The sequence below is a fragment of the Propithecus coquereli genome, unplaced genomic scaffold, assembly GCF_000956105.1.
Source record: "Propithecus coquereli isolate 6110/MARCELLA unplaced genomic scaffold, Pcoq_1.0 Scaffold153, whole genome shotgun sequence".
NCBI lineage: Eukaryota > Metazoa > Chordata > Mammalia > Primates > Indriidae > Propithecus > Propithecus coquereli.
This window is the reverse complement of record NW_012139747.1, coordinates 630,180-654,660: the sequence shown is the minus strand read 5'-3', so window position 1 is coordinate 654,660 and position 24,481 is coordinate 630,180. Positions and strand designations below refer to the sequence as shown.

At 38.3% G+C, this 24,481-nt stretch overlaps 1 protein-coding gene across 5 annotated transcripts in view; it reads right to left on the bottom strand.

Annotated features, from left to right (window-relative positions):
* Window positions 1–3,553: 3,553 nt before the first annotated feature.
* The window catches only part of BTBD3 (BTB (POZ) domain containing 3), a 63,822-nt gene continuing 42,894 nt past the window's right edge, over window positions 3,554–24,481 (bottom strand). Inside the window, exons 1-5 of one of the 5 annotated variants that reach the window (XM_012640478.1) lie at window positions 12,360–12,502; window positions 11,766–12,039; window positions 11,189–11,279; window positions 10,522–10,640; window positions 3,554–7,567 (exon numbers count right to left, since the gene is read on the bottom strand). In XM_012640478.1, coding sequence (XP_012495932.1) covers window positions 6,535–7,567; window positions 10,522–10,640; window positions 11,189–11,279; window positions 11,766–11,908 — 1,386 coding nt within the window. In that variant the 5' untranslated portion in view covers window positions 11,909–12,039; window positions 12,360–12,502 and the 3' untranslated portion in view covers window positions 3,554–6,534. Of the gene's footprint in view, window positions 7,568–10,521; window positions 10,641–11,188; window positions 11,280–11,765; window positions 12,509–24,481 lie in introns of those variants that run through there. The other 4 variants (XM_012640479.1, XM_012640477.1, XM_012640481.1 and 1 more) reach the window with 4 other exon arrangements.

Here is a 24,481-nt window from a genome sequence, read left to right as displayed (position 1 = left end):
CCAGCTTCAGCAAGCCCCCTTCTAACTGGATGTTGGAAAGCTCCACTGCACCCTGGGGGTCTCCCCTCCCACTTCTAGGATGTTCATCCTTCTCTCAATCCCATGTCCTGTTTGATCTTGATTTGTATGGCTCTTACAGTCCTAACTGTTCCTCTTGCCTCCAGCCTGATCGAGTCTATCTTTCCCAGAGTTCAATATGCTCTAAAAACACAAAACTGTTGTCTCATCAATACTCAAATCCCTTCCATGCCACTGCTTTGTTTTGTAGATGAAAGTCCAGCACCTGATGTGCTTGCCTCCTGCTCCTGCCCGAGTCCTTCTCCTGTTCCAAACCTGGCACACAGTAGCTGGCCTCATTCTTTCATCCGTACCCTTTACTGGAGCCATATACTGAGCTGTTTGCCATTGTATCCCTGAAATTTCTCTTCTAGAATTCCTTTTACCCACCCGCCGCCCCCCATGACAATCTGCATCACCAGTCTTCACCTAGATAATTCTAATGATGCATCCTTCAAAACCCAGCTCAAGCATCATTTCTTCTGGGAAACTTACTGTTCCGCCCCGAGGCTGCACGCCCCTTTTCCAGTGATCCTGCAGTAGCCCCAGGCATTCCTCTACTACCCCTTAGCACTACTGATTTATCCCACACAGCCCCCTCCTCTACACACTCCTCATTTACATCAATGCCACTGAGTGCCATCTGATGACCTGACAGCAACACAAACATCACGCAGAAGCCTATTAGATACGCAATTTCCCAAGTCCCACCCAAGACCTGCCAAATCGGAATTTCTGGGGGTGGGGCCCAGCAGTCCATGGTTCTTTCACATGCTGACAGCAGAGCAGCACTGCGCTGGACCGTCGGTTTCTCAGATCACATAGCACAACACCTCTTACTGGTCTCTGTCTCCCTGGCACCTCTGTGACTGCCTGGGATGAAGCAAAAGATCAATAAATGATCAATGAATGAACGAATGGTGGGTTGATCCTTTGAATGATTCATTAAACCTCTGCCTCTTCTGGGGAGCTAAATTATATAGGAAACACTATAAATATTCTTCAGTTCATTAATGCTTCCAAATATTCTTGGAATTTTTCTTTAAGAATGAAGATCTATCACATCTTTTAATTTCGAATTGGTTAAGGCTCAGTGCACTGTTTCAACACTATTATAAAGAGTGCTGAAATAATTCAAAGTTTAGAACCGTTTAAGACAAGCACAAAAATGAAAATTCCCTAAGATATATAGAATGTCTCTCAAAAGTACATTTTTACATAGTCTACAGTGTAGCAGAAGGTGCTACCCTCTGCTTCAAGCTTTGAAAGATTATTTGAGCTTCCTTAAATAGTCATTATCTTTTGACTATTTTTGGAACATAGTAGTTTAGGAAGAAAAATGCAAATTGTATAGCCACAGAAAAGACTGCTACATATCAAAATATTATTTCATAGACTTTTCTGGTTTCTCACAGAACATAAAGTCTTCATACTTTATGCTGCTCATAGATTTATTGCAGAACTTCGTTAACATTAACAAGGCTACTAGTGTGACTTATTTTTAATTTTTTCAGGTGCAATTTCACTCCTCTAAAACCACTGATGTAAAGGAGACAGTCTATTAAATATAAAACTGTCCACCAGTCATAAAAACAAAAAGTATGCCTTAATTTTGAAATAATTTTCAGTACTCTTGTCACATGAAGTGAAAAAAGGATTTCATCTTTATAGTAACTTTTAACACATACCCACTCTGGTTACTTCCAAAGACAGCTTAAAGAGAAATCAGTAAGTAAAAGAGTAAATTAATTTTTAAGGGCCAGTAGCCTCATAGATGACTTTCATTATGTCCTATGTACAGATGTGACAAAGTAAAGAGTGGGTTGTTTGAACTACAGATCTTGAGGTTAGGGACTTTTTAGATGGCAGAATATAAAGTAGCATCTGCTAGTAAAATTGCTGTCCGTTGGCCCATTTAAATAAACAGGCAAACAGGAAACAATAAGGATAGCATCTGAACAAGTAGGAATTATACCCTCTCCACCAGCCTCTATCCTCCAAAAAAGTTTAGAAGAGGCAATGGGAGTGGGGGCGGGTGGGTGAGAGGTGATGAGAAGGGAAATACCCAAGTTGGGAAACTACATCCAAACACTGTTCGGAGATCAGTCTGTACCTGCCAGCGCCTTACACTGCTTGGTGTGTGGCAGGGTCAGCCATGGTCTCCACCTCTTCTTCACATTTATTTCCATCTCACCCACCTGGCAATTTCTTGGTTGAGAAACTTTATGACCAGTGCTTATGTTGGTTATGGAAATAAATGAGGAAATTCTACTTCCCTAGCATTCGTTTTGTTAGAGTACATATTCTGAAAAGTAGAGGATAAATGTAGTCCAAAGGGAGTAGTTGGTCAATAAATGCAAACGGCTCTGAAAAAAATGCTGAAATGTATTAATGAGAAATCCAGAAAGTGTGTACATCTTCTACTGAAGTCCTCAAAAGTACTCATAACCCTGTTCTAATAAACCCTTAAGATAACCAGTTTTCAGGGCTACTTGTTTTGCCTCCAAGTTTCACACCATTTAGTTCCTCAGGAATGCTCTCCTCCTTCCTGTTTTTTCCCAAATTTAAGGCCATGGCTTTCACAAGCAAGTCATACAGTCAACTGGAAATAAAGTGTACTTTGTAGATCCCTAGTCCCAACAATGGAGGAGGAGGATCATTCCCAATTGTCTTGGGATAATGAAAACAAACGTGGATTAAGTTTAAGTAGCAACAAAGAAGAGATAATGGCTTGGGGTTTCCTGGATTAAAGATCTTTGCAATTCAGGTTGTAACTGTGATGAAACTGATGAGAATAGAGAGTTCCAGTTCCTTTATTCTTTGGAACAATTCCAAAACTCTTTTGAGCAGGTAGGCTATAGAAACTGAATCCTGAGTAGATGAAGTGGTTAAGCAAATATACAAGGTTTCACAATAAACTGCAGGAGAAAAGCATCAGAAAAACTGCAGAGGGGAAAAAAAGCATACATATGTACATGTATGAGTACAGGTGTATATATGTACTTGATACATAGAAATATAATTAAAAACTAGTTGAGCACATAAAATCTGCATTCAAAATTCTCATATGGCATTTACTTTTTTATTCCTAGACTTAAGCTACTACAACACAAGAAGGAGCAGCACTGGTCACATCAAAAGTCAGATGTCGTTCAGTATCAACACCTCTTAGAGAAGGGAGATCCAGACATTTGAGCAACTACGGTTTCACAATGGCAGCCAACCACAAATTCCACAATGGGAATATAAATGCATCCATTCACTCCCTCTCAATAACTTAAGAGTCAAGCTTTGAACAATGCAATTGATTAACATATTCATTGTTCTCTTATGTTTTTGCCTCAAGTTTTTACTTCTTCAGGGATCAAAGGTATCTGGATACTGAGCAAACAAATGCTCCTGTGAAACCATCTCTGCAAAATGTAGTGTCACCAAGAGTGCCAGATTAAATTTGTTACTATTTCAAGGGAGACACAAAGATGCTAAGGAAAACAAATCTATGAACTAGTTTTACTTTATTTGCATTTAACATGATTATACACATTCAGGTGTCTAACAAGATCTGCACTGTTACATTAAAAATACAGTACAATAACATTCAACATGAGGTACTTCATATTTATATATTTTTCCTTCATAAATAATGCTGTAAGCTACTAAATCCAAGCACACTGACGCACAAGTGGCCACAGTGTCTTGAATTAGCTGAGCTTATTTAAACACCTTAAAAAACAAAAATGACAGTTCAGTGCAATTATGTAGAAATTAGACCATTTACTTAAATACTATTTTAAGATATGCTTAAAGAATGTTACATTAGAACTGCTAGCCTAGTTCCCCTTTATCCCTAGTAGGAACAATGACAAAGACTGCCAGGTACATTGGGAAAAGCATCTATAGCATATTCTGTTTAATAAAGTTGTGTTTATACATTAGAACTGCCTGCCTTGTTAGAACAATGGTTTCTAGTTTTAAAAGCTACAAAATTCAAAATTACAAAAGAAAATAAAGCAAGCACATTAATCTTCAGTCCACTTTGCTAAAAATGCAGAAGGGAGAATAGGGTTTTGAATGTAAAATTTCTTATTCTAAATACAATTTTCAAATTTTACCCTCAGTTGTAGGCACCAGCCAATAAGATGGTGTATGTGTCTTTTTTTTTTTAAATAATAGTAATTAACATAAAAGTAAGTTCTTCTATAATACCCAGTGTACAGGATCTCATGTGGCTTTCACCAGCAGTTCCCTAGTCACATGGAGGAAGTTAGCTAACAGGAGCAATGACGGTGAGTGTTAGTGAATGAACGATCTTCCCTCTAAGGCTCTCACGCCCACCTCAACAATCTGATAGCATAAAATTAGCGCTAAATACAGTTTCTTTCCCTCTGGCTTACAAAGAGTGCCTTCTAATCAGGTCTACCAATTTGCATGGTAGCTATGAGTTACTGAAAGGTTTAACCATAATTTAAAAACAGAAGCCTTTGTAGAAGTATTTTTTTAATTTGAAAATATGCCTTTATTTCATCGATTTCAGCTTTGCCAAAACTACTACCTATAATCTCCTTAAATAAGAAATATTCATTAGACAATTTTGGAAAGTTGTTCTGGGAGTACTCATTTCATCTGTAATCACCAGTAACAGCTTTTGATCATCTATGCTAACAGACATAGGTAATGGCAAAAGTGATTAAAACATTTCCCCTAATCCAGTGTTTTCCTCCCTCAGGGAAGCCGGCTGAAGGCAGCAAGCCCACGTCTACAGGGGAAGTGGCCCAGAAACACAGTGAATAAGTAAGGCCAGTCACTCGCTGGGCTTTGCTGGGGCCAGCAGGAGGACCATTACTGTCCCACCTCTCAGTAGCCAGGCAGGGAGGAGACAATTCCTGAGTTGGCAAACACACTTGCATGCGCACGGTGGCGCGCAGACACACACACACCCCAGGACTAACCCCTGGCTCCAGACAAGCCAGTTTCAGGCTTGCAGAGCAGGAGAAGGAGGCGGCCAGGGACCACACTCTGGGTGGCGGGGGGAAGCCATCTCAGGATCACACTGAGCAGAAAAGCTGCCCAGAAACACATGGATACTTCAGCTGGAAGTGAACACATTGGACATTGCCAGGGTCACAGGCACTAAACCAACATAAGCCATCAGTGAAGGAGAACTTTTTAATGAGCTTTTCCCTCCTTTGTTTACATTATCCGTGGACAAGTAAGAAAGCTGGATGTGATGCCGATGCAGTGAATATTAGGTATAATCAAATGTGTTGCTCCAGACCATTTTTTGAAAACCTTGCAGGCATATGTTGGCACTTTACAATGGCCAGAGGCCAGATTCTAGCAGTCCAGGGAACAGGACAGAATTATAATTCACAAAGAAAAGAGTATATGGTCAAAGTAGATCAGGTAAAATATATTTCAGACAAAAAAAAAAAAAGAACAAAATATCTTATCACATTAACATGTAGTGCTACAAAACTAATTGTTACTCCATTCATATAAAGAATTGTTTGGTCCTTTTAAGGGGGAATAAAGGAATAGAATTCTATACAGTACAACTTATAAAAACAAGCAAACTGTGGGGATCGAAGGCTAAGTAGAGAGAAAAAAGTTTGGCTTTTTCAATTTGTGTATTCTAATATGAAATCAATTAAGCTATTTGTAGTAAGGGACTTTTTTACGTTTCCTTTTCAAACTGTTTTAGTTTAAATTAGTAGGACTGTAACTTTTTTCAGTTGACAATAAAATTTTATAATTTAGTTACTTCTAAAAGAGGTGTCCGTATTGCAATATTTTGTCTTCTAAACTAAAAGAATATAAATCTGTAGAACTCACAACCTAAACAAATGCCCAATTTCTTATTTTCCTATTTTACACTGATACTTTGAAGCATTTAATATGTAACAATATTATGAATTTAGGATTGAAAAAAAAATCCCAGAAGACAAATTTAAAAGGAATAAAATAAAAGCCAAACATGACTAATGTCTACTTTATACATTATTACTTATCACAAAGCAAAACTTCTTTCAGAATTGTACACTGAGGTTTATCTGCTTTTTTCAGAGTAGAGGGGTTCTGTTCAAAAATAACTCTTATTATTTTAGACTATTTGTTTCTATTTATCAAATAAAGTCCAAAAGGAAATTCAGGGTGATCCAAAATTACCTTCAGAGGGACAAAACTGGGAGGTCAGTGGAACACTTGGAGAGCACAAAATCTCCCCAGGTACATAGACACAACTCTAAAAAATCGCAAAGCCTTAGTAAGAACTTGGCTCTTTTAAGCATATAGTTAAAAGCGGAATGCTGCATTTTTGCCTGTACATAATTAAAAGGTTGAAGGAAATTAGAAACTGCCTACCGCTTCATTCATTACAAATTACCTGCGTTGATCACATATCTGCAGATTAGCTAAGCATCAAGCAAGTAGGGACCAGATGTACACCTCAGAGCTCACACTGTTTGGGGAAGTGAGTTTTCAAGCATAGAATATAAGTTCAGGAATCTGCCCTCCTTGTACCCCAGTGCCATTGGTGCTATCTGAGGAGCACTGAAACTGGACTGTCACTTTGCCACACTGAACTTCTGTCATGCCTTCTTGCCCAAAGTAGCTGAGTTCATTGCCATCCAGTACCACACTGGCTGTGTAGAAGGTGTCTGGCTCAATCTGCACCGGGTACTCAAACCACACTGGGAAGGTATTGCTAGAGCCATCTGAGAAGTACTTGCTCAAGTTCTGCCCCAGGACAACGCCCTGCCGCTTGAGTTCGATCTTGGCACTGTATTCTGCAGAGCCACAGCTGGAACCATACAGCCCAAAGCCAGCGATAAACACTCTTTTATCAACTGCAAACTGGATGCTGTCACAGCGACCCCGATAGCGCCACTGGTTGCTCCGATAGGCACATGACTGGAAACGGTGACAGCGCTGAGGGACAAGGCCCTTTCGGGCTTTACTCACGAACTGTAGCTCGGGCTTTTTGGCTGCAGTATACCAGAGGAAGATGTCATTGGTCTCATTGAGAGTTAATACTCCGGACTGTGCAGCACCATTTGCAAAATCATCGAGGGCCATTGTGGGTATGCGGATCAAGTAAAGTGCCTTTCCTAGGACCTTGCGTTTATTTTCAATGCTCAATGCTAGATCTTGTCGCTGGCATTCTACTTCAGCCCAGTTGAGAGCTGCCTCAAAAACCACGATTTCTTTGGCATTCAGAGTTTCCCTACGGAGGATACTTTCTAGTGTCTGGAAGTCGATATCACAGAATCCCTCAGACTTGAGAGCTAACTCAGCCTGAGCATCAATTACCTCCCAGCAACGCTGGGTCAGGTCTGGCTCCTCGAACAGGCAGCTCTGGGAAAGGAGCACACAGGCGTTCTTGGCGCTCAGGCTGGTCTCCAGGAAATTAACACAGGCTCTGGCAAGGTGAGGGACAATGTACTTTTTGGCAGCATAAAGTGTGGCCAGCACTGTGTCTGCAGCCAAGTCAATTTCATCACAATAGATATATCTGGAAAAAAGCACAAAACATGTAAATAGAATTTTCACAAAATGAGAGTGCCCAGCAAGAAAAGATGCAACCATTTTCAAGTTTGTTCCAAGAATATCATCTTACGTGACAGTTATTACAAACATGTTTAGAGATTAAAGAAACATCTGAAATATATCCATAAATTATTAGTATTTCAACTCAGTAGCAAGTTTGTATAATTAAAGACATTAACTTCATGTTATCATTCTGGCCTCTACTTTATAAGGTACATTCAGCGTCTGCTTAAAAACAGAAAGTATTAACACTATTTGAAAAAGAACCGCATATGAGAGATAGTCAATATTATGGAAAAAACAGCAAAATTCTACTATATATACTATCTTACATTTAATCAAAGATACTGAGAAACTTTCTGCACATTCAGATAAAAACAAATGCCTTTAACACTATAATGGCAACCACAACGATTGCATCCTGATGCTTTTGGAATTTTCTTAAACACAAAATAAAACCTGAAATTAAATGAAATATGTTTCAAGTAGTTCTAAGTTCAATGGATTATCAAATATGGACTTCGATGCTTTCATCCAGTTAGAATCCAAGAGACTTTTGTATCTGTTTTTTCTTAAGCTCTAAACTCCTCCTTCTACCCGACACATTCCTTTCACCTTGAGCATCAGAAAATATATTATTTCCAGATATATTTAATTAAAAGACAAAGTAGGAAAGCTTAAATATGCATTATTTCTATGCTCCTACGAATTGTCCCTATTTCAGGAGATGAAACATTTCCTGGGCAAATGGTGCTGGGGAGATGGTGGCAGTACCAAGAAATGTACCAAGTGGTACATAAAGGTAAAAATCATCTGCTTCTCTTAGAGTGCTACGGGGACATAAGAGAGAGTCAGTGGGAACTACATATTGGTGAGAAATATATGCAGACATACTGGTTACACTTAACTTAAATGTTTCTACCTAAGGTGCACAGCTATGCTATCTGAAGTACTGGTTCAGTTATTAAATTTCACCGTGGTGAAACATATATAACTTAAGAAATCAGCGATAGCTTCTGTAAGAAAGTACAAAAACATAAGGATGGCAATGAGAAAAATGACCACAATCACAAATGCAAGTTGCCTTTTTGCTCCCAGCAAGTCCTTCTCTTCTCTGATAGGCTAAGTCTGCTACCACTGCAAAGCCGCTTGACAATACACCTGCAGCTCAGTGACACCCTGACTGAGGGCCAGGACCCGTAGGGAGCAGCCAGGAGCACGGTGAGCACTTTGTAGCTCTTACCCTGGAACCGTCCAGTGAATAGTTGTCCCCCTTTTTTTGACAACCCCAGGAAACTGGCTTCTCATGCATGCTTTAGGAGTGAGGAAACCTGGCCATCACTATCCCAAGTGTGGCACTAGAGCAAGCGGCACCTGACTCATTTCTGATTCTTACTACTTTCCATGGTGTGCATGTATAATTTTGAAAAGCTATATCAACATATACTCTAGGCAACACATCTGTGAGAAAAGATACTTTTCAAATGACTTAGGTTAGATGTAATTCTTTGCCACTTTTGGTCATGTTTCCTAATTATGTATGTATCTGGAACGACACACATTCTACATGACTGCAGTAAAGCCAAAATGCTGAACTAGTGCTCCCGGTCTCCGCAGCAACAGAAAACATTGCCCAAAATACAAAGCTCACTTCAAGGGGTGGGGATCCTTGCAGGTAAAATTGGTTTCTGTACATATATCCCTAAAAGATTACAAAGGTGAAAAGTGGTGGATTAGTTTGTGTTTTGGGACTTCACATGCTCACTTGCCTTTAATTTCCCTATCTCCCGCTGTTGAAGTCCCAGTCAGCAGCAATTAGATTTCAAAACTGTAATATGAATAAAGAATTAAATACTTTTAAGTTCTAGAATTAACTATAATATTTATTTTTCGGTAGGAAGCAAACATTGTATAGCAACATTTTAACCATTTATGGGACTATTGTCCCACTTGTTGACTCACTGAATAATTTTCAACAAAAGTTTTATTTATTCCAGTGAACCAAAATCCCTAGCGTAGCAGATAACCTTGAACTGATATACTGTGGTGTGCTAGAACACAGTTTAAGAAAAATCACATAAATATTATTTAGAATAGTAACTGGATTTTAATCACATGGTAGACTATCATGTTGTCTAGTACTGGTACATGATAAAGAAGCTGATTCCATCTACCCGGTTAAATACGCTAGAGCCTGCAAAACACCCACTAGATACAGCAGTATTTAAAAAACACATATCACATAGTTGTATATTTCTGTATTACCAATTAAAGTTTTTCTGTATAAATCCACATGAAGCTATAGGAGACTCTCCGTATTTTTCAAAAATTTCTCCTCCAATATAAAATATAAAATGCAAATGCTTCTTATTCTTGAGAAAAGGTATCTGATTTTAGGTAAAAGTATGTGTATATATGTACGCTCAAAGATCAGATTATTTCAACAGATTCTAAGTTTTATATTTGCTGTTAGGAGACCATAACTCTTAGAACACTCAGAAATCTCCCAAATAGTGGCATTTCAATAAGGTGTATAGTATCTGGAATTGTGAAGCAAAACATAATTTTCTTTGAAGACTTCTTCATATACAATGCTTTGAGAATATGCCCTATTAGATAATGCCTATACCAGAAAGTTATTTTTCTTTAATTATAAGTCATTAAAAATCAAATCACAATACATGCCACTTGCCCCCAAATCCTATGTCAAGGTGTGATTACAAATGCCTGCATAATTCCACATGCCCTCCCCTGAGAGATGAAGAGTAGTTTTCTCCAAAAACATTTACAAGGTAAGCAGCACCCTCTTTCTTCATCAGTCTTCTTTTCTGTTACGCAGAACTTACATTTAACTGTGAAACCAGCAGAGTACAAATACAGTATAAACAAACTCTTTCCAAACGTATGAATGATGCTTACTTCAGCATAGCGAGAAAAGCAGCAGGTTCGACATCTGGTATACGGATTTCATCTTTGTCCTCAGCAAGTTCTCCGTAAAACATCGCATGGAACACAGAGCTCCCAACAGCTAAAACATACTGTGTAGAAAGGGAAATCTTATTTCACACACTAAATTGAAAGCACTTCCAGTAAATCAATCCAGAAAAACAACTATAAGCAATCAGGTTTAGGTACGGTATGCTGCTTTGAAAAAGCCAAGGTACAGGGTATCTTGCCATGGAAGCATAAGATGTTCACGCAAAACAGTCTCTATGCTGCTAATTATGTCAAGGCTTTAAGAGATTAATGCACAAGTCCCCTCATTACTACATAAATAAAATAAGAGCTTATATAACTGATTTCTAGAAGGGTAAACATATGACTTTACAAAGCTGTCACAACAACTTCCCATGACTGGAGAGTTAAGAGGGCATTTTTTGTGTGAGATGTAAAGCAGTGTTAGAAGGAAACAAAGAAAAAAATTAAGCATGGCCAAAGCCCTTTGGAGAGGGTACACTTTCCCTGGAATCGGGTAAAACATGCACTGTCTGCCATCAGCAAGCTGCCCACACCAAGTTCCAGGCTTATGGAGAGGGTCCCTCTTTGTAAATCTCAAGACTAAACTGGTCATGCAGCTGTTGCTTACTTTGTGTCCTGGCAACCGCTGAGTCCCACCTGGTGGCCCGACCACAAAATGTACATCTGCCATCAAATCATTATTGAACATTACCGCATTTCTATAAACAGAAGCAACTCATTAATTCACAGCAGCCAGCATTTTTAATATTCTCTTCCCCAGCATACAAAACCCACAAAAGATTCGAAAGCTAAGCAACAGTTTAGTAACTTCAACGCAAAATAACAAAGGTTCTAACTAAACAACTGTGTTTGTAATCATTGCAAATACATAGACAGTAATCAAAGTTAAAAAAAAAGTTATACAAACTTTTCATAAGGCTCAAAACAAATAAAAGGTTTCTATCTTCTATGGCCCATAGACACAACCCTGTCACTTAAATGTTACAGCTTGCAAAAACATTTTTATCTAAGAGGAAAACAGCTGTACTGTTTTGGAAAAGATACAAGGCAGTTTTCCATTACCAATAAAGCTTCTGGGAAAAGAGGAAACACAGATTTGTGTTAAAATACATTACAGGTTATGCAAAAGCAGAAACTTCAACACAGGAAAACTTTTAAAGTAAACATGCTGGCCCGGTACCTACCTTTCTCTAATGGTGGGGTAAAGACCCTGCCAATTTGGGGCCGGTATAAGGTTGTTGTTACTGAGATTCTGCTGGTGGTACTGCTGGACAGTGGTGCCGCTGGAGTTAGCTGGCTTTTTACGGGGAAATATATCAGCAGCCATCTTCTTCTTCTTTTTAGTCTTCAAGGTAATTATTTCATAACAAACGGGGGGCAACTTGCTGCTGCTGTTGCTGCTGCTGCTGTTGGTATTTGCTTTCTTCGAGCTTTTCTTGGACCTGTTCTTTACCGTCTCTGGAAGCATCAAGAAGAAGGTGAGACATTTCATGTTCTTTTCCTTGTCATCTACCATGAGTACAGTGTGTCTCTCTTTATAGTTAGATATCCCAAATTGGTTTGAACATCAAGGAAATGAGGCTAGCCCGAGCTAAGAGGTTAACAGAAACCAACAAGCTGATATTTTGCTTCTTTCTCAGCCAGGCAAGGTGACCTTTTCACTATGTTGAATAGAAACTGGCTTTAAGTTTTATCCAGTACTAGGTCTGTTAAATACATCCCCATCATGATTCCTGTTTCTCTTATTTGCTCATAAAAATAACCATTTCCTAGATCACCTGAAAACGCTACACTGAGTGAAGATGACAGGCACAGAGCTGTAGCACTTGTTTTCTGAATTAGGTTAGCAAGATGTGCCGGAGCTGCGTGAGTCTGCTCAGCCGGCTGAAGTTGTGTGGTGAATGGATCGGAGGAGAGTAGGTATTACAGCCCTGCAGATGGAGTCAGACAGCCAGTGCTCCCAGCCAATAGCTGAAGCCACCAATCAGGATTGGACCAAGCAAAACAGTGACACCTATTGTAACGTGCGTAGTTCTGATATTAAAGGAACAGCAGTTGCATTCTCTTGTCTACTGTATATTTAAATAAGATAAACAACATGTGAAATATATTTGAAAACAGGAAGGGAGGGGTTTATGCCCATAGAATGCTCTCCAGTAGATGTACATTTGTATTTCCCCAGTTAAACAAGCAGGATCAATTAACAAAAGGCAGGGACAGACATCTACTCTGTATTTCTAGTAAAATCTTTTTTCTTGGTAGCATTTGGTTTTAGACACTTCAAATAAAATCTTCCAGTCTAGAAGCTAAAAGGGATTATTAATAGCAAAACCATACTAAACACATTTATTACAGCTTAAAGGCAAGGGATGTTACTTTTCCTTTTCTTTTATTTCATCTCTTTAAATGCAAGTTATATTTCAGTGCAAAGGAAGAGCACTGAGGCCATGTGTTCAGTTTACCTCCCAGTGCTTCCTAGCTCCTACAATGGTCTTTGACAGGAGTCTCAGGTCACAAAACACTGTTAATTAGACTAAGATTATACCAGCATGTTCAAATGCACTGAAGAGTAAGATAAACTCTAGATGTACAAATAAGATTCAAATGCGACAAGTTTGGTAATCAGTGTTTAAAGGCTGTAATTCACTAAAAATATGTCAGATGAGGCCCTGTTCGGGATCTCAAAATCCAACTTAACTGTTACTGTTACATTTAGTCTTGTTATTATTTTAAATATAATCCATAACTTCTAACACAGAGCCAATAATAAGGCTATTCAAAATGATAAATGTTCTGATGCTGCCTACTTAAAACACAAACAGGTTCCCTCCGCTTTAAATTAGAATATAAGCTACTACAGGTTTTTAATAGATGTGAATCCTCCAACAATTTCTGGTTTTGGCAAGTAAAAAAACCAAAAGCACCTGCTGTAGGTCCTACACATGCTATTTATTTGTAAAAGGGACTAATGAAGAGATTTAATCTCACCCCTATCTATCTGGATTACTCTCATTTGTTCAAAGCACAGCAGCCATTTGCTAGCCCCCAGTCAAATGGACCCTTCATGGCCACAGCCCTCCTTGTTGCACAACAGTCATCTGAATAATGACTGCCTGACACAGTAAGGGCTCCGCAAATGGTAGCTACGATTGTTATTATAATTAATAATCTACTAAAGATAGTAAACAAGAAATCAGTCTTTAAATCCCTAGAACCCTAAATCACTAAGTTGGACCAAGGAATACCCTCTTTATTATCACCATTATATCCTCTTTATTATCACCATTTGCAAAGCCACTGCAAAACATGCTACATAAAAGAAACACGGTCTTTAGCACAAGGTGACCCATCTCCACTTTAGACGGACCCTGAAGTGCTGCTTATTTATTACAATTATCATATTCCCAATAGCAGGGCTAACACACACACACACACACACACACACACTTCTAAACCACCTTTAACACACAATGCTAGAGAGAAATCTAGAAACCAGTTTAAAGAGCACATGGAGAAAGGCATGAAGAAGAAACAAATAAGCACCTATTTCAGCTAACTATTCAGAATAGAGTTAAAACTAAAGGATTTCTCTCCTGCTCAACTGTTACTGAACTTCCTGACCACTTCCCATGTAGGAAACCCCACACACCAGGCAGGCCCTTCTGACTGGGATTAATCCCATACATATCTCTAACAAATCTAGTATCTGGCTTTTCAGGTCAAAATCAACCAGAACAGAAAGGAAAACCAGCTGCTTTGAGGCAGATATACTATTAATTGGCAGCTGGATAAACAAAATAGGAAAATAACCATAAAACACAGATATAAGAACTTGGAAGGCCTTGTGATTTTTATTCATTTTGCATGTAGCTCAATACCCATCACCAAGAAAATCTCCAAAAAGCATGGCTCTTATACCAATAAGTTAAAGGAAAAAGTGCATATAATAGTTTGAGAAAGAAAATCATGCAATATTTTAGAAAATGCTCTTTCTGCAATTAAAGATTTCAGTTATTTAGAAAATTTTTATAGAAAAATCCTGAAAATCTAGTTAAACAAAGTAGTGCTAAATATGAATCACCTAGAACAGTGCTGCAAACAGAGGCATTATCACTCGAATGTATGTGGGGACTGATGAACATGGATGTTTAAAATTAAGAAAGAAAAACTATCTGAGAGCTACCTTTTCTTACCACAGTAATAAGGCAGGTAATGCAGGTTTTTGCTACTAACAGTATAATCCAAAGACCAGCAGCAGCAGCATCTCCAGGGAGCCTGTTAGAAATCCAGTCTCAGCCAGACTCTGGATCAGAAACTGCCTTTAACAAGACTCTTCAAGTCGTACGGCATTAAACTTTGAGACAATCTCACACAGATAACTTAGGACTATTATAGTGTCTTCCCAATGATCCAGTATCAACACCTGGTGCCACGTTTTGCATTCAACTGTCAAGTTCAATCAAAGCAATTTAATTTGGTTTGGGCATTAAAAACTCAACCCCTCAGAGCTCATTCTGAAATTCTTCTAACTAGGCCCTAAATGTCAAAATTCTAAGTTTCAGGTGTGCACATAGCCAACTGAGAGGGCCTAAGATATTTGTCCATTCTCTGGAAAGGAAGCTCCAGGCCAGATTATTTCAAAGGATAATGACAGAGATGATTTTAGTGGGAAGAATAAGGGATTAAAAAATTCCAAGTGTGAAGCAGATGAACAACTTAATATTTTAAAATAATCTACTTCACAATTCTATTTTAAAAAATTAGCAATGTGTCACGGTAAAATTAGCAATCAATCTAATTCAGTTCTGATTGGACCATTTACAATAAAACAGAGGGAAGGGAAGATCTGAACAGATCATTTAGCCTTTAAGGTCCTCGGCTTCCTCAGTGATAAAATGAAGAGGATAGTCTAGAATACATGAGTTTCTAGCATTTCACGCTAAATCCACAGAAAGAAACACATTTTATATTCTGACTTAATTAGTACTACCACACAAACACATACAGGCATACAAATCCCAAGAAACAATTCGCAAAACAAAACTTAACTTTTAGCATGTTATATGATATACTGATATTTTCCATTTTATTCCTCTCTTCTTCTTTTTAATGTTTGTCTTGATCCATTCCATTAATCTCATGACCACAAGTGAAGAAACACTGGTCTAGATTATTTCTAAGGGCTTTTAAGGTTTGGCATTCCCGGGTTCTTTTCTATCAAGAATCTGGACCAGGGACCACCAGATGATGAGGGTTCCATGAAACCCCTCAAATGGCCTGTGAAATTGGCAGTGTGCATTTATTTTCTGAAAAGAGAAGCCATAGTCCTCCTGAGTAATCCATGACCCAGAACACAATAAAATGTTATCAAAATCTGAGATTGACTTAAATATACAAAATTTTAGTATCATTTTGTTCTCTTTTCATTTCTATAATCTACTACATTAAATAAAATTTATGGCTTCCTTTCCGCCTTAATTAAATATAAATAGTTAAAACGTCATCTATAGTCTGTAGCCCAGAAACATCACCCACTGGGTTGAAGGATAATAAAGGATACCAGCACATTACCTATTGTCAAATTTTACCTCTAAAATTTCTTTCCAGCTAGCATTCTATCACTTGTTCCTATACCACCTGAATTTTCGAGCTGTTCTGAGGCATGGTTATCTGCCCTAATGAGGTAAATAGGCCAAGAAGCCCATCGATTTTTTATGAAAGTATTTTAAAATACAACATGCTGATATGGGGTGTAATTAGGTTTTGGGTATACAGTGGTGAGCAAGATTAGGAACCAAGCTTAAAAGTTTAGGTAATAATATTGCGTTTCATTTGATTTTATAATTGCTAGAAAGTTGAATCACTTCATTCAATTCCCAATAAATAACAAAATTACCGACAGAATTCAAGCTCACTTAGATCATCCTTTTCACCACTGGAAGTTTTGCCAGCAAATCCCACCTTTACTTAGTACAACCTTATATATTCAGTTTGGAGACTGGAATGAGGTTTGAAATTGAAAGGGATTCTAGAAATTATTTAAATACAACTCTTTTTTCACAGATAAAGCAACCGGATGTCACAAATGTAAGGGGTTTGTGGAAAGTCCATAGCTAACTAGTGGGGCAATGCCTGGCCTAGAAGGCAGATCTCCTGCTTGCCATGCTCTATTTGTTCCACTCACTCTAATTTTCACCTACAGTAATTACCCCACATCCTTACATAATGCTCTATTTTTATATTTCTAATCTACTTTTAAAAAAATACATGTACAAAGTTTACAGAGATGAAAACCAAGAACATATATACCCCACACTCCTGCAGAAGCACACTATAGGAAAGAATGTTGAAAGAATAGTTTCTGGAAAGAAATGGAGAGGAACTCTAACAGGAAGAAAAAGCCTCAAGGAAGCTGCTCAAAAACAGAAAAGGCTCTCCAGGTAAAATGAAACTTAGAAAACCAGCCATTCACGGTTAATGCCAAGTTTAATGTCAACAACTAACGATGCTGGCAACTCTCGTTTAACTTGCTCTAAACTCTGGACTCCTTGTCTGGACTTGTATGTGGTTTACTACAAGACACCTAAAAAGCTACAGCGGTGAGGTTAACTGAGGTTTAAACAAGGTAAGACAGACTGAAGAAATAATTAACACTTACAAAAATTATTATTACAACTTAACAGAGGAGAGTGGTTTAACCTGCTAAGTTATTATGAAATTGCATTTTGTTTTTGCTTATTTTTTCCCTTCAATACCGAGCAAATTTATGCCTGTGATTTGGGAGGTAAAAAGATAGGCAAGAAAATGTTGGCAGTCCCCAAAGACAGCAGCAGCTGCTGGAAAACACACTATATGCTTTCTAAATTTAGAAATAAATATGGAGTCAAACATTGGCAGCATGGTATAATGAAAAAAGCAAGAGCCAGTAACAAGTGACCTTAAGATCAGCTACTTAGTATCTGTGAGCCTCACTTTCCTCATCTGCCAAATGGGATAATTACCCAGTCCCCCTCCCTAGGTTTATTATGAAGACAAGGTTATTATTTGTTTGTGAAAGCACTTTGATAAACTGAAGACACGCTACAAAGTAAGCTGCCACTATTGGTAGCAATTGTACCCCATGCAGGGAACATCCTTTGTGATTCAGTCACCCCAAAGACAAAAACCCGAAGATTAATCTGGCTTCCTGTCCTTGTACTCTTTCAGGCTGCACGGCTACTGACATTTCATCCCATCTGCAGGCTTGCTCTAGCCCCACGTTTGGCCAAGCAGGTTCCAGGTTGCTGTGAATCTTCCCTGATTTTGCAGGTAAGGTTCAACAATAATCGAGATTCAAGTTGTGTGGTGTGGATCAGGTCTACATCCAGTGTCCAAATCCTGCAGCGTTAGTTCCAAATCTGCAGTTGGAACCCACACTGTAGGCTGGGTGTCTACTGTGGACTTCAAACCTCCATGAGGCCACCTGCTGGCTGATGGCCGGCTATACCCACCTCCTGAGAGAACCAGAAGCTTCAAGTAGTTCACTTAGTCACCCAGCAATGTCTATACTAGCAATTCATTTTGGCCTCTCTCAATAATAACCCAGTTTGCATTCTAGCACCAAAGGTGATAACTAAGGCAAGCATATTGGAAAGGCATATCTCAGTGCTATTTAGAACAATAAAGCTCATGATAAGTTCTATTAAGTCGCCTTTTTACCACACAGAGCCAGTTAACCTTGAACTGTACTTTAAATTTGGGGAAAAAAAAAAAAAGAATACCAAAAGGTAGAATGTGACAACTCTCAGAAGACAGGAACAATGATTCTTTTTAAAATTCCATATGGCATTTAACATGATATTTGACAATTATAGCTCTTAAACATATTGTGTCTCAGTGTCAGTGTGCCCCTTGTTTGGAATACTAAACTCATCTAAATCCCAAATTATTCCTTTCAAACATTAAGTGAAGTGATCTTGAAAAGGGATATATAAAATTTATCATGAGATACTCTAAAGACTTCTATCTAAAGGAATACTACTATAATTTCTTTTGCAAAGTTTAAGATACTTTGGTAAAAGAGGCAATCAATTGCTAATTTTTTTTTTTTTTGAGACAGAGTCTCGCTCTGTTGCCTGGGCTAGAGTGCCATGGCGTCAGCCTAGCTCACAGCAACCTCAAACTCTTGGGCTCAAGCGATCCTCCTGCCTCGGCCTCCCAAGTAGCTGGGACTACAGGCACGTGCCACCATGCCTGGCTAATTTTTTTATATATATTTTTTAGTTGTCCAGCTAATTTATTTCTATTTTTTTTTAGTAGAGACGGGGTCTCGCTCTTGCTCAGGCTGGTCTCCAACTCCTGAGCTCAAACGATCCGCCCACCTCAGCCTCCCAGAGTGCTAGGATTACAGGCGTGAGCCACCGCGCCCGGCCTCAATTGCTAATTTTTACATACTTTGGATGATCTCATAAATTTCCTAATGTGTCAGTATTAACTACAAGATCTCCTATCTTTTTCCAATTCTAGGTTTCTGGGATTAAAGAATTTGTATAACGTTTGGCAAAAATAGTGATTTATTTAATATAGTTTTCTTTACATTTTAATAATACTATTATGACCAATACTCAACTAAAACTGTGAGTATATTTATGTGCTGTATTTTACTGACTACAATTCCTTCTTCCCCACATTTTAACATCTCTGAAATTGGATTGTATCTTTTACTTGATGGCACCTCATGAGCATAACTATTGGGCTTTTTTTTTCTTTCTTAGTGGTACATAAAGTAATGGTATGTCTTACAACTGATGGCACCTTACAGTCAGTAAAATAAGGTAAAATCTGTGTAATTCAACAGAAATAAAGTAATCTCTTCTTTAGGTTGGTTAATTACTCCCTTAACCAGGCAAGATGATGGCTCAGAGTTCTGGCTGAACTACATTAGAATAATTGAGCTTTCATCAAATAGTCATTTGATAAAGTATATAATCACAATTCTCAATTGAGACTGCTACTATGACAACCGTTGATATGGTAGAATATCTAGATGGAAATCTAAAAATGAGAACTTGCATTGCTAGGACTGGTAAGAGTTACAGCATTAATACAACGCATTTCTAATATTTTCTCATGGTTCACAACTGTACATAAAACTGTACATAAAATGTACATAAAACTGAGTAGTAGAAGCCTATAACTCTCTGGGTAATACTTGCTAAAGATATTTTATCAATCAATCAAAGATTTATTAACTTACAACAACTTTATACACAGGCTGAACCTGGAACTAAAATGATTCCTTAGTAGTTATTGCTTACTTTCCAACAAACAGAATCTATATTAAAATGTTACTTTAAGAGAGAGAAACATTATCATAATATAATGATCCCATTATACAAGGGATGTCCAGAAAGTATCCAGCCATTAATATGAAAATTTATGAAAATTATGGCTGGATAATTTCCAGACAGCCCTCATACAAGAGACTCTCTTCTAGGTACCCGAAAACAGTTTTATCCAAAGAAAAGTAAAAACAACGATCAGAAGGTCTATTCTGAAAAAGCTGGAAGGCGGGGGGTGGGGGGCAGCGGCTGTTCTAATCCAACAGGGGACTTTAATCCTACTGGAAATGCTGGAATGGAACAACCTTGCCCAACCATTGGTATGGCTTTCTCCAGGTCATCTGTTGGCTCTGGATGACAGAGGAGAAAAATAATGTGTTTTAGTCAAAGAAAAAAAGATGTTTCCAATTTTTTTTTTACCTTTTTTTTTTTTACTTTGGCTGGTGATATATTTTTTTCTGATATTAGGAAGATAATTACCAAGAACATCTCCCCAATCAAATCATTTAAAGTCCAAAGCCCCTCTCACCTATATACTTAATCAAAGAACATCTTGCTCTATTCGGGAAAGTCACCTTTTCCAATGAGCACATGGAATGGGAAGAAAGAATCCAGACAACTCCCAAACCACCAGATATTCTATATCAGTCCTGATTATTAGTGTAGTTCCAAGTGTCACAGACAAATTTCCCCAATATCTACAACTCTTAATGAAAAGTCTACAAGAAATAAAAACAGATTCCCAAATACAAGTCACCTAAATGTATGCTATGCCCCTAGTCACTCGAGGGTGCTTAGAAATAAATGCTCTCCTAAAGTTCAATTTGCTGCCTCCCCCCTACCACCACTACAACATCTGAATGATACAAATTATCTTAGATTATAAATTATGCCCACTATAAAATAAACACGGCAGGACTGGGAAAGGCCAGAAAAAAATTTTCAAGTCTTTTTTTCTTTTTAAACAAAACCACACAGAAAAGACCATTTACAATTTCACACATTTTGACCATCACATGGTCAAACACATGTCACAAGAGTCTCAATTAATTACTATTTAATGAAATGCCTGCCTTCATTTTTACAATGCATGTGACTAAAATGAAATTGTTATTTTAGGCAAACACCACAAGATCTAGCACTAGAGGTTTGCTATGCTGAGCAAAGCCTGAGCAATTCTGCTGTGGGAAAGCACAAACACCTGTGAAGTTACATGGCGCCTTCACTCAATTTCTAACATACCACCAAATGAAAATGAAAAAGGCACATACACTTCTAAAATGAGTAACAATAATATTCTTTAACAAAAAACTCAAGTAGAATTATAATAGAAGCCTGTGACAGAGGCTTATTACAGAAACCAGCTTCTGGCAAAAACTCAAAGTAAAATCTGTTCCATTTTAAGACCAAATTTAAAAATATGTTTTTTGCTACTTTTAATTAGCTTAAAAGTATACAATCCCTGGCAATTTTTATGAAGGACAGAATATAAAGGCACAGTGTACTGTAAATGTTGGCATAACCTTAACTATATCAACACCAAGTAACATTCAGACTCCCTCCATTAGCTGCAGAAAATAATTTGGCACTGATAAAATACTCCTTTGCTGTTTCCATCTCTCATGCTGTTGTAATCAGAATAAAAGTCGAGGAGGTTCTATATTTAGCTTGATCTCATGTGTCAGATCTAAGAAAATAAGGTATTTCAAATAAAAATTCAATTCTAATAATATATTCGGCAAGTCTTTTTTTTTTAATTAAAAGCAACTAAGCAGATCAGTACTTCAACTGCCCAGAGGTACAGAAATAAAATAATCTAACTGCTCATAAAATAATGCTTAAATAAGTCTCATTTAGAAAGTAAGGACTATTCATGGAAATATGTTCTCAGATTTGGGTTTCCACAATCACTGCATCATATAACAATAGGTGGCCAGCATTTACATATGGGCCTCAACTATAATGAGCAGATTAAAAGTATTAAAGTCAAAACACATCCTCAGAGAGTGGCAACGTAACTGTCAGTATCTTCATTTTTTTTTTAGTAACGCAGAGAAGCAACCATTCCACCACAGTTAACAATGACATGAACTCAGATAAGATCCCTGGTAATGCTGATGACTGGAGCCAGACCAAGAAACAGGCAGACAGTCTCTGAAAATAGTAATCAAAATTTACATCTGAGTCAGGTCTCTCTGCATAAGGATTTTCCTAGCAAGCTGAGGGGATGCCATGATTTCTACTAAGAGTTCAGTATAGGAGACCTGGTTGATGTCCGTAATTGCTTAAAGTAACACTCTCTTGCAAAATTTAAAATATAACATCAAAAAGGAGATGAAAAGAGGTATTTAAGTGGCATGTGGTCAAATCTTAACTACACTATGTAATATTCTTCCTAAGGGGCTATCATGTGAATTGAAGAAAAGTCTCCCCTGCATGCCGGAGGAGTGCAAATGAGCAGCTACCCAGGAAGAAAAGAAATTCTGTCTCACCTTTCTCGGTGAGAGGAAGGTACACGACTCATGGCTCACAACGCATTTTGGATCTCCATGACCTGGCTCCAACTCACCATTAACTTCTTTGACTGACTCGTCTTCTTCATTCACCCACCCTGCAAATGAGACTATTCCCACACCACACTACAAATGGGTCCACTGCTTCCTGCCATCCTTACTGCCCCTTCTTCCCTACCTACCTAATCAAAAGCCGACCCATTCTTCAAGGTGCAGTCCAAAGAACACCTCAGCAAGGAAGTTTCCCTGGTGCTTCTCAGACAGCACAGGGACAGGACACAAGCCTCACTTCTGACCAAGGGAAACAACAGGGGACAGCATGACCCAGCCTAATTCAAGGGGCTTCCTAGTCACTGAAATTCAGCCCATAACCAGATAAGGAGAGGGACCTAACCATTTGCCTTGTGAGTTATGTTTTTCAGGGCCACTGAAGCAAAATACTGACACAGCCTGACATGGCACCTGGCTGCAAAAGAACCAGACCTATCCAGATCTGACTGCCTCAAGCCAGAACAGATCGCCCACACTGACCTAACCTTGACTTTTCCTCATTATGATCTCGTTTTAATGCTAAAAATCACACCCCTGGGTAGAGATTTAACATGCTAATGAGACAGGGGATGCATTAAGAAACCTGTGCACCGCTACATGCTTACATGGCACCCTTTTCCCGACCACGCCTCTTTAAAACTCTCTCCAAACTCCCCTCAGGAGCCAGTCCGAGGACTTTTCTTTTGTGTTGTCTCCCTTGCGCTCAAACGTGAGCCCTAATAAAGCCTTGCCTGTGACCCCCATTAGGCCGTTTAATTTCTATTGCATAGAAGCCCAAGGGCCCATGCTGGTAACACTTTCAGACTCCCCATCCCAACTGCAGTACTTTCTCACATTCTATCTTGCCTTAAGATGCCTGATTAGAGTGTGCTTTCTCTGATGACTGCATGTCCCTATCTCCAACAAGAGCCAGCAGTGCCACACCCACACACCTGGCTTTCCATGGTTACAAAAGAGGGAGGTTCAAGCCCAACACTTCCAAGTCCAATTATTAATAGCATTCTAAATTGCATTTGTGGAGCACAACTGGCCCTGAATAAAAACGGTCCAAGACTATTTGATGTTTCTAGCTGTCTGAGATGCAAGATTAGACTAGGTAGAGTGGCAAAGAACCTAGACTCCTATTAAATGTGTCCTGGGGCTCTCCTGAACATGCCTAAGCACAAATGTAATGTTATAATATTACACTCATTTTGTGGCTAATACAACTGAAAACACTAAAGCTCAACTCAAAGCGAGTCCTCACATGCTCAAAGTAAGGCTTTGATTCATTAGAAGGCTAAAATGTAATATAATACAGATAGATATTCACAGAGAAGTGTGAGTTAACCAAGAACAAGAATTGGTTACCAGGACAAAGCTGCCTTTATCAACCAGCCTCAATTCATGGTCTGGCATATTTATTTATAGTGCTAGTAAAGAATTTTAGTGATTTAATGAACTGGAAAGGATGATAAATTCTCAGTAATTCTCATGAAAGGAAGAAAACAGTCATATGAATAATCCCAAAAAAAGATAATTAAAAAGACTTTTTATGTGGCTCTGAAATGTGTTTAGTGTGTACTTAACGCTGAATTGATGAATTTCCACTATATTAGACACACCCAATCTTCAAACAAAGTAATAAAATAAGCTTATGTATACAGGGCCTCCCCTGCAAACAAACCACACTGCTGGGATGGGCGGTGTCTCAGATTACTACAGAGCAGGAGCACGAGTGGAAAAGTGTACTGCTTCCACATGTGCATCTGCGCGTCTTTACTAAGAACTAGAGTGTGAAGTAATCAGGTGTTTAATTTTTTCAAAAAATAAAGAATCCTCAACTTCTATTTATTCCCTTACAATATTGGAGTAAGAATAAATGGAAATGAATGGTATCAATAGTAGAAAAGCTGAATATTTTACAAACAGCTGGAAAGTCTCTTGCTGGGTTGGTATGTTTGTGAAAGCAAACTTTTACCACCAGCAATGATTTTTAAAAACCATCAGTAGTGCTGAAAAGGTAAACAAACTGTT